General features: G+C 42.6%; 1 protein-coding gene across 1 annotated transcript in view; it reads right to left on the bottom strand.

The window, feature by feature from the left end:
* Positions 1–14,496, bottom strand: part of CASP10 (caspase 10) — a 98,713-nt gene that overhangs the window by 45,188 nt on the left and 39,029 nt on the right. The window contains exon 3 of the mRNA XM_089670329.1: positions 9,939–10,035. Within this exon, the coding sequence (XP_089526455.1) occupies positions 9,939–10,035 (97 nt within the window). The remainder of the gene's footprint in view (positions 1–9,938; positions 10,036–14,496) is intronic.

Raw genomic sequence — 14,496 nt, 5'->3', positions numbered from 1 at the left:
TGTGAGCTTCACAATAAGCACAGTGCTTTGCATGGCTGCGCTGTGCACAGCCATCCAAAGCCGTGTTCACGAGCTGTCAGGGAGAACCGTTTTGTTTACAAACAGTTCTCCTCCCCTTCGGAGATGCTCGACAATTACTAGGCGCCGGTGAGTAATCACCAGCCAGGACTCCTACCCAGAAGTGCAAAATCACGTATGTATATGTTATTTTATGCACCGTGCCGCCCTGTAGCAGTATATCTGCTATAGGGTGGTCGAGAAACGGTTATTGTCCGCATCCGTTAACATCAGTTTTTTTGACCGGAAAAAAACTGTTTTTCTTCTGTTAAAAAACCATAACGGATGTAAACGGACATACAGTCCATTTTTGCACTGATAAAGGATGTAAAAAAACTAATGTAAATTTGATGAAAATCTGAAATAAACCGATGAAAAACGGATGTAAACTGATGAAAATATGACATAGATTGATGAAAAACTGACGTAAACTGATCCGCTTTTTCTTGGAAAAAAACGTGACTGAACTGATGAAAAAAAACTGAACTCCCGTGCGAAAGGATCCATGAAGTATGCCTAAAGGATTTTTTTTGGTTAGAGTGGAGAGGGATTAGAGCACCCCTCAGGATTTAATTGCTGCTTGTATCCGTGTTGAAGAGATTATCACCGAGAGTGAAGGTGAAAGAAAATCTACAACTTTGGGTTGTCCCCAGAACAGCAATAAAAGGGAAATATTGTAGTGGGGACACTAGTTCCAGTGACAACCAGGGATTCCCTCACTTTGGGGGGGATTTCCCTTCCTCTTTTGACTATGGGACAGAAAGTGAAGGAAAATTTCCCCAATAAGACACAGAAGGCAAAAAAAACCTGACAAGCATCATAACCACTTACTCTACCCAACCAAGGTGAAAAAGTTTTGTATTTAGCTCTACTTTAATCTTTGCCCTGGATGTACCTGTGCAGTGGAACCCAGTAGACTTGTATGTAGCCAATTCCTGGGACAGAAGCTGCACAGGAGATGATCCTATGGAGGTTTACCCCCCAGTCGACTTGCAAATCGCATGCCAAGCTGCACCCAATTGTCCACAATTTGAGCGATCATATCAGTGCAGTTCTGACTTGGTCAGTTCTGCACCAATTTCAAAAGTAGTACATGCACTACTTTTGGTGCGATTTGCATAGACATCTGTATCAGATGTCTTGCAAATCGCACCTGAAATCGGCAGGTACCCTGACTTTGAAATTGTACAATTTTACTGTAAGGGCTCGTTCACACTTGACTTTATTTCTAACTCTTGCCAAACACCCCTATAGTGTTTGACAGGCATTAGACAGGCATTTGGGAAGCATTTTTAATGCTCCTCAAATGCTCCCCAAACGCCCTATGCGCAGTTTTGAGGCGTCGATAGGCGTTTGCCAAGTGTTAAAACTGCACCGCAAATGCCTATAATGAAGTAAAATGGTATTAACGCTCTGCAACCGCCTCGCAACCGCCTCACAACCGCCTCTCAACCACACCGCAAACTCCTGCCAGGCGTTTGAGGAGCGGCACCATAGACTTGAATGGGAGATTTTAACTCCTCCTGACTCCACACGAGGCGTCAGTTTTGCCGAGAAACAACGCTAACACTTCAGTGTGAACAGCACTGTGTTCTGCCCTGTGCAGCATTTTCATAGGCATTTGAGAAGTGTTAAAAACGCTTCCCAAATGCCTGTCTGAAGCCTGCTGACACAGCTAGTGTGAACGTAGCTTAAGTCGCACGATTTCAAAGTCGGTTTGATGTGACCGGGGTGTTATAGAGGATTTGCTGCACAGGTGAAAGAAAGGAAATACAATTTTGGCTGGAATAGCTGAAGATTCCTGTAGGCCTCAGTTGCTCAATTCAGGTAAGTATACATTTAGGGTGGGAGATAGGGGATTAGCTTAGTTCAGGGAACAACAGGATAAAAGTACCCTGACTGCACGGAAAGGCAGTACTTTGCATTTTCCCTTTCAGGAACAGTCTCTATCGTTTGTCTATGGCTGTGAAGGTGGGGGGCTGATATTTGTAACTCACATTATCATACCAGCTGAGCTGCAATGAACAGCATGGAGTGGATGGAGTCAGGGTATTCACATATCAGAACACAATATATTTACATGTTTCATCTACTCTGAATACCTGATGAACCTAAGTAGTATATCCATCTAGAGTAGTGTTTCTCAACCTTTTTTTGCTCAAGGCACCCTCTAAAATTATGGACAGTCTTCAGGCACCCCATTCTAAAATGTAAAAACTATTCTAATAGTTTTATATAACGCAGCGACATCCACACATGTAGCACACCCAATGTTAGAGGTGATTTATTTTTCCAAATCAAATACACTTTTGCACACTGGTACTGACTAGTATTCCAATGTTTCTCTTCTCCCTCAGTTTTTCTCTACTGTGACCCCAGCACTGATGGAGGGGGGAGGGGAGGGGAGGGTCAAACTGGGATGCTGTGCAGGCAACTGACATCCTCCTTATCAATTGATGACATCATTTGTTGTCAGGACACTGGAGGCTAGAAGGTCCAAATGGTGCACAATGTAAACCTGGGGCTTTGTGTAATTAACCAATTCAATACCGGGCAATTTTACACCTTCCTGCCTAGGCCATTTTTCAGGTTTCAGCACTCTTACACTTTGAATGACAATTGCGCGGTCATACAACATTGTACCCAAACTAAAATTTTATCATTTTCTTCACACAACTAGAGCTTTCTTTTGGTGGTATTTAATCACCGCCGGGGTTTTAATTTTTTGCTAAATTAACAAAAAAAGACCAAACATTTTGAAAAAAAAACACGATTTTCTTTGTTTCTGTATAAAAGTTTACAAATAAATAATTGTTCTTCATAAATTTAGGCCAAGATGTATTCTGCTACATGTCTTTGGTGAAAATAACCCAAATTAGGATGTATTATTTAGTTTGTAGGAAAGTTATAGAGTTCACAAACTATGGTATAGATCTGAAAATTGATCAATCCTGAAGTACTGACAGCCAATCTAATTTCTTGAGGTCCAAGAATGTCAGAATAGTACAGATATCCCCCAAATGACCCCTTTTTGTAAAGTAGACAGTCCGACGTACTTCATAATAGGCATGGCGAGTTTTTTGAAGTTGTATTTTTTTTGTCAGAATTTTTCGGAAAATAAAAAAATTAAAAAAATTATTTTCACTATTTTGTTTTTACATACTGTGACCAGTGCAGTACAGCGTCATCATATAACTGGCATGGCGGTGAACGGGGACACTGACTGGTGATAGTATGAAAAAAAAAATATATATATTTTTTAATTTTTTTTAATTTTTTGATTATTTTTTATTACATTTTTTAAAAAAAATTTTAAGACTTTTTTTTTCATATTTTACTATGACCAAAGCAGTACAATGTTACCATAGTAACATTGTACTACTTTGGGGAAGTGATCAGTATTTTGTTTTTTTTTTTTACACAATTTGCTTATAGCAAAGAATTACTTTGCTATAAGCAAGCATTTACCTGAATGAAATCGATTCATTCAGGTTTTTTTTTGTCCTTAGCTGTGATTTGGCCACAGCTAATCACATGACATGTGCATGTGATTAGCTGTGACCATTCACAGCTAGACACTAGTATACAATGGATGGCATGAATGAAGCCATCCATTGTATACAACTGTCATGTGACCTGCTGTGATTGGTCACAGCAGGTCACATGATAGCGGCAACAGGGGCTAGTACTCAGATCTGTCATCGGCCCTGTCCGAGTTATACGGCCGGTGACAGCATATGCTTGTGACTATGCTAAATGATGCACAGTCAGATGAATCTACAGTTGAAGAGAAAGCCATTTGGCTACCTGAGATTCATTGGATTCTCAATCTATAGACCCATACTAATTCATAAAGCAAGTCCACCAATGTTTTCAAATAGCAATTTTTAATTGATCTTTTACGTACATTTCTTGGGTGGAAATAAAATATATATACTGTATTGTGAGGGAAAATGGAACAGCCATTTTATATGTCAAACATTTGGTATTGATTAAGTGGATATATATTGAATGTATATTTTGTTATTAGAAGTCTTACTGTGTAACAGCTGTATTTCTTGTGTTAGAATGCTATTTACACCTCCAGCTGGGAAGATTGCTCTCTAAAGGAGCAATTAGAAGTAACATGCTGTTGTGAATCTCCATGTATATATAAAGTCATTTCATGGCTGTCCAGCTCTGTCATAGGTTTGCTATGACCTCCCCTATACCCACTACAGTTTCTTAAGCTGGCCATACATTATACAATTTTCTTATTCAATTTGTTTTATGCTTACCTTCAGCTATGTAGTACAAGGGCTGGCCTGATTGGTTACAAATTGAAAGTGTTTAGGCTTGACCTCATATTATATATCATTTTGGTAAATCGTAAATCATCAGGAAAATTGTTCAGAAAATTGTATAATGTATGGCCAGCCTTAGATGAGGACTAGGAAGTTGGCTCAGTTTTGTCTAGATGAAAACTGCAAATGATTCTGTCAGACAGGTCACCTTCCTCTGGATGAGGGTGGGCAACCTCATCAGTAGCCATGGCCTATAATGAATGTATCAGGACTTTTTTTTCGGGTTACTGATTAACAGTATAGCACATTATGCATAGACACAGAGGTAATATATCACTTTATCTGCTCTAGGAACTTAAATAAAAAGCACTCATCCTTTGGATCTTTAAGGCCCCTTTTAGACGGGATGGACCCATCAGCAGATCCACTTGCTCAGCGAGGGATCTCTCCACTGATCCCTGCTGAGCAAGCAGATGACAGGTCTGTGTGCGCTCCGCTGCTGCAGAGCGGACACAGACACAGCCCTCTGTTTTCTATTGGGAAGACGGGAAGCTGTCATCCAATATGCCAGATGGATGGGGAGCGGAACCCCATAGGAAATCATATTAAATGGACTGTAATTTCTGCAAAACGCAACAGAAAAATGCATAGGTGTGAACCTAGACTTACTGATTTCCCTGTCCTAAATCTACATACCAGCAAGTTAAGAAACTTTCTAAGAAATACAGCAAGGGCCTTGTTCTCAAAATGAAAGAGAGCTTTTATTTTTCTGCAACTGAAGTACATTAATGGTATATTCATACATAGGGAAGCTGGATTTTAGAAAAAAAAAAAGTGGAACTGTTTCCCATACAGGTTTCACATAGTTGCCAATATTTTAAATAAATGTCAAGGACATCTTTTTCTCCCTTTGAGTTCAGCACGCCATTGTAGGCAGAGAATTGCCTTAGTTAGAGGTGGGGCATTCATTTAAAATGGACGTAGTTTTAAAAAGAGGCATATTGTTAATCTAGTGCCACACTTTAAGCACATATAAGAGCACTGTAGTTGTGGGGCAAACAAAATACAAAAGTAAACAAAAAAATATGCAGTGTAGTAAGAAATGGCAGTACACAGTTGTAGAGTGTGCGGTATATAGCAGCAGGGTGGTTAGTGAGCAGTATGTCAGTGCAGGGCGGTCAGTGAGCAGTATGTCAGTGCAGGGCGGTCAGTGAGCAGTATATCAGTTTAGGGCGGTCAGTGAGCAGTATGTCAGTGCAGGGCGGTCAGTGAGCAGTATGTCAGTGCAGGGCGGTCAGTGAGCAGTATGTCAGTGTAGGACGGTCAGTGAGCAGTATGTCAGTGCAGGGCAGTCAGTGAGCAGTATATCAGTGCAGGGCAGTCAGTGAGCAGTATGTCAGTGTCAGTGAGCAGTATGTCAGTGTAGGGCAGTCAGTGAGCAGTATATCAGTGCAAGGCAGTCAGTGAGCAGTATGTCAGTGCAGGGCGGTCAGTGAGCAGTATGTCAGTGTAGGATGGTCAGTGGGCAGTATGTCAGTGCAGGACAGTCAGTGAGCAGTATGTCAGTGCAGGGCAGTCAGTGAGCAGTATGTCAGTGCAGGGCAGTCAGTAAGCAGTATGTCAGTGAGCAGTATGTCAGTGTAGGGCAGTCAGTGAGCAGTATGTCAGTGCAGGGCAATCAGTAAGCAGTATGTCAGTGAACAGTATGTCAGTGTAGGGCGGTCAGTGAGCAATATATCAGTGCAGGGCGGTCAGTGCGCAGTATGTCAGTGTAGGCGGTCAGTGAGCAGTATGTCAGTGCAGGGCGGTCAGTGAGCAGTATGTCAGTGTAGGGCGGTCAGTGAGCAGTATGTCAGTGCAGGGCGGTCAGTGAGCAGTATGTCAGTGCAGGGCAGTCAGTGAGCAGTATGTCAGTGCAGGGCGGTCAGTGAGCAGTATGTCAGTGTAGGGCAGTCTGTGAGCAGTATGTCAGTGCAGGGCATTCAGTGAGCAGTATGTCAGTGCAGGGCGGTCAGTGAGCAGTATGTCAGTGCAGGGCAGTCTGTGAGCCTCACATCAGTGCAGGGCAGTCAGTGAGCAGTATGTCAGTGCAGGGCAGTCAGTGAGCAGTATGTCAGTGCAGGGCAGTCTGTGAGCAGCATGTCAGTGCAGGGCAGTCAGTGAGCAGTATGTCAGTGCAGGGCAGTCAGTGAGCAGTATGTCAGTGCAGGGCAGCCAGTGAGCAGTATGTCAGTGCAGGGCAGTGTGTGAACAGCATGTCAGTGCAGGACAGTCTGTGAGCAGCACGTCAATGCACGGCAATCAGTTGTCAGTACGTCAGTGCACGGCCGTCAGTTGGCAGTATGTCAGTGCACGGCCGTCAGTTGGCAGTATGTCAGTGCACGGCCGTCAGTTGGCAGTATGCCAGTGCATGGTTGTCAGTTGGCAGTATGTCAGTGCAAGGCCATCAGTTGGCAGTATGTCAGTACAGGGCAGTCTGTGAGCAGCACGTCAGTGCATGCTTTCAGTTGTCAGTATGTCAGTGCACGGCCGTCAGTTGGCAGTATGTCAGTGCAGGGCAGTCAGCCATCCTTATGAGAAAAAGACCCCCATACAGCCATCGGCATGAGATACAGACCCCATTACAGTAACAGCCACCCCCCACCCAAAGAAAGAAAAAACACACAGAGAGACCCAGCAATCTTCCCTTCAGAGATGCAGGGATCACAAAAGCAGCACTAACATACCTCCATCCAGGGCCAGTGCTACACTATTTTGCACCCCAGGCAAAACCAGATACTTGTGCCTCCCCCCCCCCCCCTACACACTAAATATATGAATAAATATATAAATAATTAGAAAAACACTAGAAAATATTAAATCAACAAAACATGAAACTGCTAAATTTATTTTAATTTGCAAAAACAAGTGCCATAGGATGCCACCAGCACCAATATTAAAGACAAAATCAATGTCACGGATGGACAGTATCTGTGGCTGGCAGTGGCAGGGTGACAGTTGCTGTGAGTGGAGGATGATGGATCCACACTCTGACAGATCCCAGGCTGGAATTCCCCAGGTAATGGGGGGGAGATAAAACGCTGTGACAGCAGACAACTGAACTGAGTGATCCCACACAGTGACAGATCCAACACAACACAGCACCATCAACACTGACCCAGATCAGCAGGCACTAGAAGAGCAGGCTGTGGGATCGTGATGATGTCATCACTCACTGACACATTGCACATCTGATGGATGTCCGGCCGGCTGGCCAGGTCACATTCACACAGACATGAGACATCAGAGTCAGACATTACCTTCCACCGCAGGCGCAGCTCCGCCTGTGCTGATGAATGGTAAGAAAAGGGTTGGAACTCCACACTGATCCACAGCCACCAGCCGGCTTGCAGTAAGGGACTGAGTCTGAGAGGAACACTGTAAGGAGCAGAAGCTCAGCTGCTACACTGGCCCCAGACACCCAGCATCTTCCTCTATCCTTTCTTCCTCCCCTCTGCCGCTGCTCCCCTCAGCTGAAGGATCATTCAGGACGTTGCAGTGTCCCACACAGAGAGTGTGCTGGCCTGTGCTGTGTTCAGGCTCCCTTAGGTAGCAGAGCACCCTAGGCGGCTGCCTAATTTGCCTAGTGGAAGCACTGGCCCTGCCTCCACCCGCTCACACGTCACACATGCAGCACCAGAAGACAGGCTAGAGTGATCACCTCTGAGGCTTGCCATGTCTTCTCTTGGAATTCCACCCAATCACTCCTGCGAGCCTCACATCAGCCAGTAGCAGTCCCTAATATGAAACAGAGCCGCTCAGTTAGCTCAGCTACTGTGGCAGGAGGTAGGGGGAAGGATCTGTATCCACACTGGTGCTGCATGTTTTTGTGAACCTGCCTAGCAGTACAGAAAGGTTGCCCCAAACATCAGAATTGAGCTGTCTGTGACTGACCTTCAGTTACAGGACCTGGCCCGAGGTCGTGTTGGGACAGCAGTTTAGATTTCGTGTTTGTCCTGGACAAATCAGGACTGTTAGCAACTATGGTTTTATCTTTCCTACATAATTAAAATAAACGATGTGACCAGCTGTCCTTTGCATGAAAGGACACCAATGTCTCTGCTCCATTTTTCACAGATTAAACCGTTGGGACCCATTTATAGTATGTGCTTTATTTATAGTATTTTACCTTCTGCATAAACACAGGAAAATGCAATGACACACTGAAAACTACGTTATTTTCAGTGTGTCATGTTCGCACTAGAACACTGTGTTTCAATATATATGCATAATATTGCACTGCTCTGAATGACCCTGTATGTCACCACTCTACTGTGCAGTGACATGAAGTGTCCCTTTGGACTCTTTATACCACTGTTACATTTGAAATTGGTGCTGTGCACTATTGCATTATTCATTCACAGAGATCTGTGAATGAACAAACTACAAGTCCCATCTGCAACCACAGCAGACAGGCTTGTATTTATCATTGAAACATGGTAATAAGCACACTCATAGGCCATTTGCACTTCTTCCAGCTTATTACCTCATTAAAAGCCTGTACAGTGGTATGGTCAGAGAGCTGGAGAAAAAGTCTGCAGGAGCCTGATACAATGCTTTGCAAGCTCCTGTAAAAAAAACAGATAAATGCACATTTTCTTTGCCCTGCAAAAAAATGTGCATTTATTATTTTGTCATAAAAGTGAACTTAGTCCTTTAAAGATGAACTCTAGCAAAAACAATATTGGGACATTACAATACATTACATTAGCATTTATGAAGTTAGTTCCATGTTTGTAGACTGCAGCATTCTGTAAAACTTTTACCACCCTTTATAGTATAGCAGGGGTGTCAAACTGGTGGCCCTCCAGCTGTTGCGAAACTACAAGTTCCATCATGCCTCTGCCTTTGGGAGTGTTGCTTGTAACTGTCAATCTTGCAATGCCTCATGGGACTTGTAGTTTGGCGACAGCTGGAGGGCCACCAGTTTGACACCCCTGCAGTATAGTAAGTGCCAAACATCTGGCGTTAAGACTTACACTTCCAGCTGGAGTACCTTGATCATAGCAGGTCACTTGCACCTCAGCTATTCAGAAAATGACTGGCATTCCTTTCACTGAATGAAAGGTGTCCTGTGAATGGGGGAGGCACAAATGAATGTCACAACCTCTCTTGCAAAACTGAAAGCACACCTTGCACTCTACGAAACAGGACGGGGAGCAAAGCGAGTGACCCACTGTGATCAGCATTTCCCACACCACATGTTCAGTGCTTACTATACTGTATGGGGTAAATTAAAGTGAAATGCTCCAGCCTACATACATGGCACACACTTCATAAGTGCACATTTATTTTTATAGTGCACATTTCCAAATCCTGTTTTTGGCTGGAGTTAAGCTTCAAAAATGCAACTGTGTAAATATTTGTAAATATGCACTAAATCTCGGCTTGTTTATTGTGTGAACTTTTCTATCATCTCTCCAGTTGAATTAGAAAACCACAACATAACAACTAAACTTGAAGTAAAACTTTATCCTAAGATCCAAATAAATGCACTACCATGATAACTGTGCACCTAAATTCATAACATACATAAATAAATAGAAATCAATCTTTCACCTTGTTTTCTTTGAATTTGCTGGGAATTTCCAGAAGGAATATTATACTCCTTAGGTCGTCTTTGGTGATGCTTTCATGAAGCTGGAAAAGCATTCTTCTGTAGTCATAAGAGAACAGGCAAACATAAAATAATGAAGTATTGACTAGTAATTCTATATTTTTATATTAGAAAGAAAAATATTTCAACTTTATTTTCAGATTTCACAGTTAGTTTTTTTGCATAGGTGGATAGGCAATTAGGCAAACAAGCAAACACTTGCCAAATCCAAACTTAAAACTCCAAATCCAAATAAAACCAAACAATTTCACTCATTTTTCATTAACATGACAAAGCTTGATTATTAGACCACGCTCTTTTCAGCGTCCATCCTGCAGGAATTAGAGTTTGAAAAAAGCTCACTGTAACACTATTTACAGCAATGGCCTGCTATTCCTTTAAGGTTTGTTACATCTGGGACCAATATGATCCGTTTTCCAGCACAACTACATACCATACTTCTTAGAACAGTATGACTATATGGATAGATTACTCACAATGAATACCAACATATTATATCTTTTCTTCATTCAGGATGGGAGAGAGAGAGAGAGAGAGAGAGAGAGAGAGAGAGAGAGAGAGAGAGAAAGAGAGAGAGAGAGAGACAGTTAATGTGGAATTATGAAATACCATGTCTGTTATTAAAACTGACCCATCCCTCTCCTAACACCTATGCTTACTAACCTGTGTAGGAAAGATGTGTGTACTTCCCTATTCCCTCTTGCTGCTGCAGGGGAGAGGAGGGAGCGCTGGCAGTGGATGGGCCAATGAAGCCTATTGGTGACGTTACCACTTGACTAGCCTTTGTAGGATCTCTCTCTCCTCTCCCCTGCATTTGCCACTGGCTGACACAGGGGGGATCATGTGGCTGGACTGGAGCAGCCTGAAATTAGGTAAATATACATATCTGTCTTACATAGGTTAACCACTTGCCCTCCAGAGGATTTACCCCCCTTTCCTGACCAGGCCATTTTTGTGTTACGACGCTGCGTTACTTTAACTGGCAATTGTGCGGTCATGCAACACTGCACCCAAATTAAATGTATGTCCTTTTTTTCCCACGAATTGAGTTTTCTTTCTGTGGTATTTGATCGCCTGTGTATTTTTAATTTTGTGCACTATAGAAAAAAAAGTGACAATTTTGAGAAAAAAACAATGTTTTTGACTTTTTGCTAATAAACATGTCCAGTAAAAAAAAAAACAAAAAAAAACAAATTTCGTCATAAATTTATGCCAAAATGTATTCTGCTACATGTCTTTGCTAAAAAAATACACAATACGTGTAAATTAATTGGTTTACGTGAAAGTTATAGCATTTACAAATGGCAGTGTATATATACTGGGATTTTTTAAATTTTTTTACTAGTAATTGCGGCAATCAGCAACTTATAGCAGAACTGCGGCGGGCATTCTGACACTGGGGGGAACTAACTTGGTGTCACTGACATCCCCAGTGACACCAATACAGTGATTAGTGCTAATAAAAAGCACTGACACTGTACTAATGGCACTGGGCAGGAATGGGTTCACATGTGGGGCATTCAAAGGGTTAACTGTGTGCTGTGCGTGTTTTACTGTGGGGTTGTGTGTTTGTGCTCCACTGTAAGTACACTGCTTTGCATGGCTGCACTATGCACAGCCATGCAATGCAGTGTGCAGGAGCTGACAGAGAAGAGAACTGTTTTGTTTACAAACAGTCCCCCCACCCCCCCGTCGGAGATGCTCGGCTATCACCGGGAGCCGGTGAGCAATGGTGGCACGGGTAGGAGGAGCGCGTGCCCCCTACCCAGAAATGCAAAATCACGTATATATGTGATTTTGTGCACCCTTGCCATCCTGTAGCAGTACTTCTGCTGCTATAGGGCAGACGGGAAGCGGTTAATAAGCATAGGTAAGTTCCAAGGTGCAGGGCCCTTCTAACCCTCTTGTATTGAACTGTATTGTTGCTGTATTGTCTTCTGTTATATTGTAAAGTGCAGAGCAAACTGTTGGCGCCATATATATCCTGTATAATAATAATCATAATAATAATAGGTGTTAGGAGGGGAGAGGGGACATATTTAAGAATAAGGGAATCCTGGAATTCCACATGAATGTGTTTATTGATATAAGCCTTTTAACTAGGTGTCCTGGGATTACATGTTCTTCACCCTACAGAAGTGGAGTTTCATCTGGAGATTTCTGACTTCCCTCAGAGCCTTATATTCTGCATTACCAACTGTAATATCTACGGTATAAAAGAGCATCAAAGGAAATTCTGCTTGCCATAGCTTTAAGAACAAACTCCGATATCAAGAGGATCATCAGCAGTGAAAAGGGAACATAGGTGTGCCCTTTTTCAGAGACATTCTTATACTTTGCATTGCAATCCCCTCAACCATGTTACCCACCCTCTAAAGTACTCAGAAAATATAGGGACATATGTGACCACAATATTAATCTGCTTCACACCAGATACAGGCCAGTACCTCTTTATTCTGCTTCAAAAATGCATGGACAGTGTTCAACATAGATTCCAATGGCCCTAGTTCACACCAGTGCAGTGTCTTCCAGTGCCGTCAACAAAAGTAGAACATGCTGCATTTTTTTCTATATGAAATGCATCTGGAATGTGGCAAATGCATCACAAATGCACTGGAATGCACATGTCCTGAATTTAGATGAAGAAATAAAGAGGTTGGGGAGGGAAGTAATAAAAAGCATTAAAAACGCACCAGAACACATCAAAAACGTACATGCAGAAATTGTGGTGTAAACCAGACCTAAAGCAAAGCTTTAAATATAAATCTCCCAGACGGTATAATATCCCAGCTCAAAAACTAGTATTTTCCCTTCTCATAGCATAACGAAGCCCTTCCCTACCTAAGCAGTAGTGATATTCCATTATTTAACAAACTACTAAGGGACTTATAGGCAATTTACAATTTATGTTGAAATGGAAGGATTAATGCACCTTGCTTATCCATATACAGTGCCTTGAAAAAGTATTCATACCCCTTGAGATTTTCCACATTTTGTCATGTTACAACCAAAAATGTAAATGTATTTTATTGTGATTTTATGTGACAGACCAACACAAAGTGGCACATAATTGTGAAGTGGAAGAAAAATGATAAATGGTTTTCAAAATTTTTTACAAATAAAAATCAGAAAAATGTGGCGTGCGATTGTATTCTGCCCCCAAATCAATACTTTGTAGAACTGCCTTTCACTGCAATTACAGCTGCAAGTCTTTTTGGGTATGTCTATAACAGCTTTGCACATCTAGAGAGTGAAATATGTGCCCATTCTTCTTTGCAAAATAGCTCACGCTCTGTCAGATTGGATGGAGAGCATCTGTGAACAGCAGTTTTCAAGTCTTGCCACAGATTCTCAATTGGATTTAGGTCTGGACTTTGGGCCATTCTGACACATGACTATGATTTGATATAAACCATTCCATTGTAGCTCTGGCTGCATGTTCAGAGTCATTGTCCTGCTGGAAGGTGAACCACTGCCCCAGTCTTTTGCAGACTAACAGGTTTCTTCTAAGATTGCCCTGGCTCCATCCATCTTCCCATCAACTCTGACCAGCTTCCCTGCCCTGCTGAAGAAAAGCATCCCTACAACATGATGCAAATACCACCATGTTTCACAGTGTGGATGGTATGTTCAGGGTGATGTGCAGTGTTAGCTTTCTGCCACACATAGCATTTTGCTTTTAGGTCAAAAAGTTCACTTTTGGTCTCATCTGACCTTCGTGCACATGTCTGCTGTGTCCCCCACATGGCTTCTTGCAAACTGCAAATGGGACTTCTTATGGCTTTCTTTCAACAATGGCTTTTTTCTTGCCACTCTTCTATAAAGGCCATATTTGTGGAGTGCATGATTAACCACTTGCCTACCGGGCACTTTTACCCCCTTCTTGCCCAGGCCAATTTTCAGCTTTCAGTGCTGTTGCACTTTGAATGACAATTGCGTGGTCATGCAACATTGTACCCATATGACATTTTTATAATATTTTTCACACATAGAGCTTTCTTTTGGTGGTATATAATACCCACTAGGGCTTTTATTTTTTGCACGATAGACAAAAAAACAGCAAATAAATTTGAAAAAACAAAAATGTTTTTCTTTGTTTTCATTATAAAATTTTGCAAACATGTAATTTTTCTCCTTCACTGATGTGTGTTGATGAAGCTGCAGTGATGGGCACTGATGAGGTGGCACGGATAGACAGCAATGATGGGCACTAATAGGCTGCACTGATGAGGTGGCACTGGTGGGCATTGATGAGGAGGCACTGATGATGCTGCACGGATATGCAGCAATGATGGGTGGCACTGACTGACAGCGCTGATGGGTGGCTCTGCTGGGCGGCACTGATGGGTGCAACTGCTGGGTACTGGTGGGTGGCACTGGTGGATGGCACTGGTGGGCAGGACCAAGAGATCACTGACAGCACCGGGTGCGCAACGCTGGGGGGGGCACCTTCTGGGAGGACATTATATGAAGCCCTCCCAGAACTGGACAACCGTGCTG

Source organism: Staurois parvus, unplaced genomic scaffold, assembly GCF_062004578.1.
Source record: "Staurois parvus isolate SC_StPar_1 unplaced genomic scaffold, SC_StPar_1.0 ptg000011l, whole genome shotgun sequence".
Classification (NCBI taxonomy): domain Eukaryota; kingdom Metazoa; phylum Chordata; class Amphibia; order Anura; family Ranidae; genus Staurois; species Staurois parvus.
Note: the sequence above shows the minus strand (reverse complement) of the source record. Positions and strands in the feature narration are given on the sequence as shown.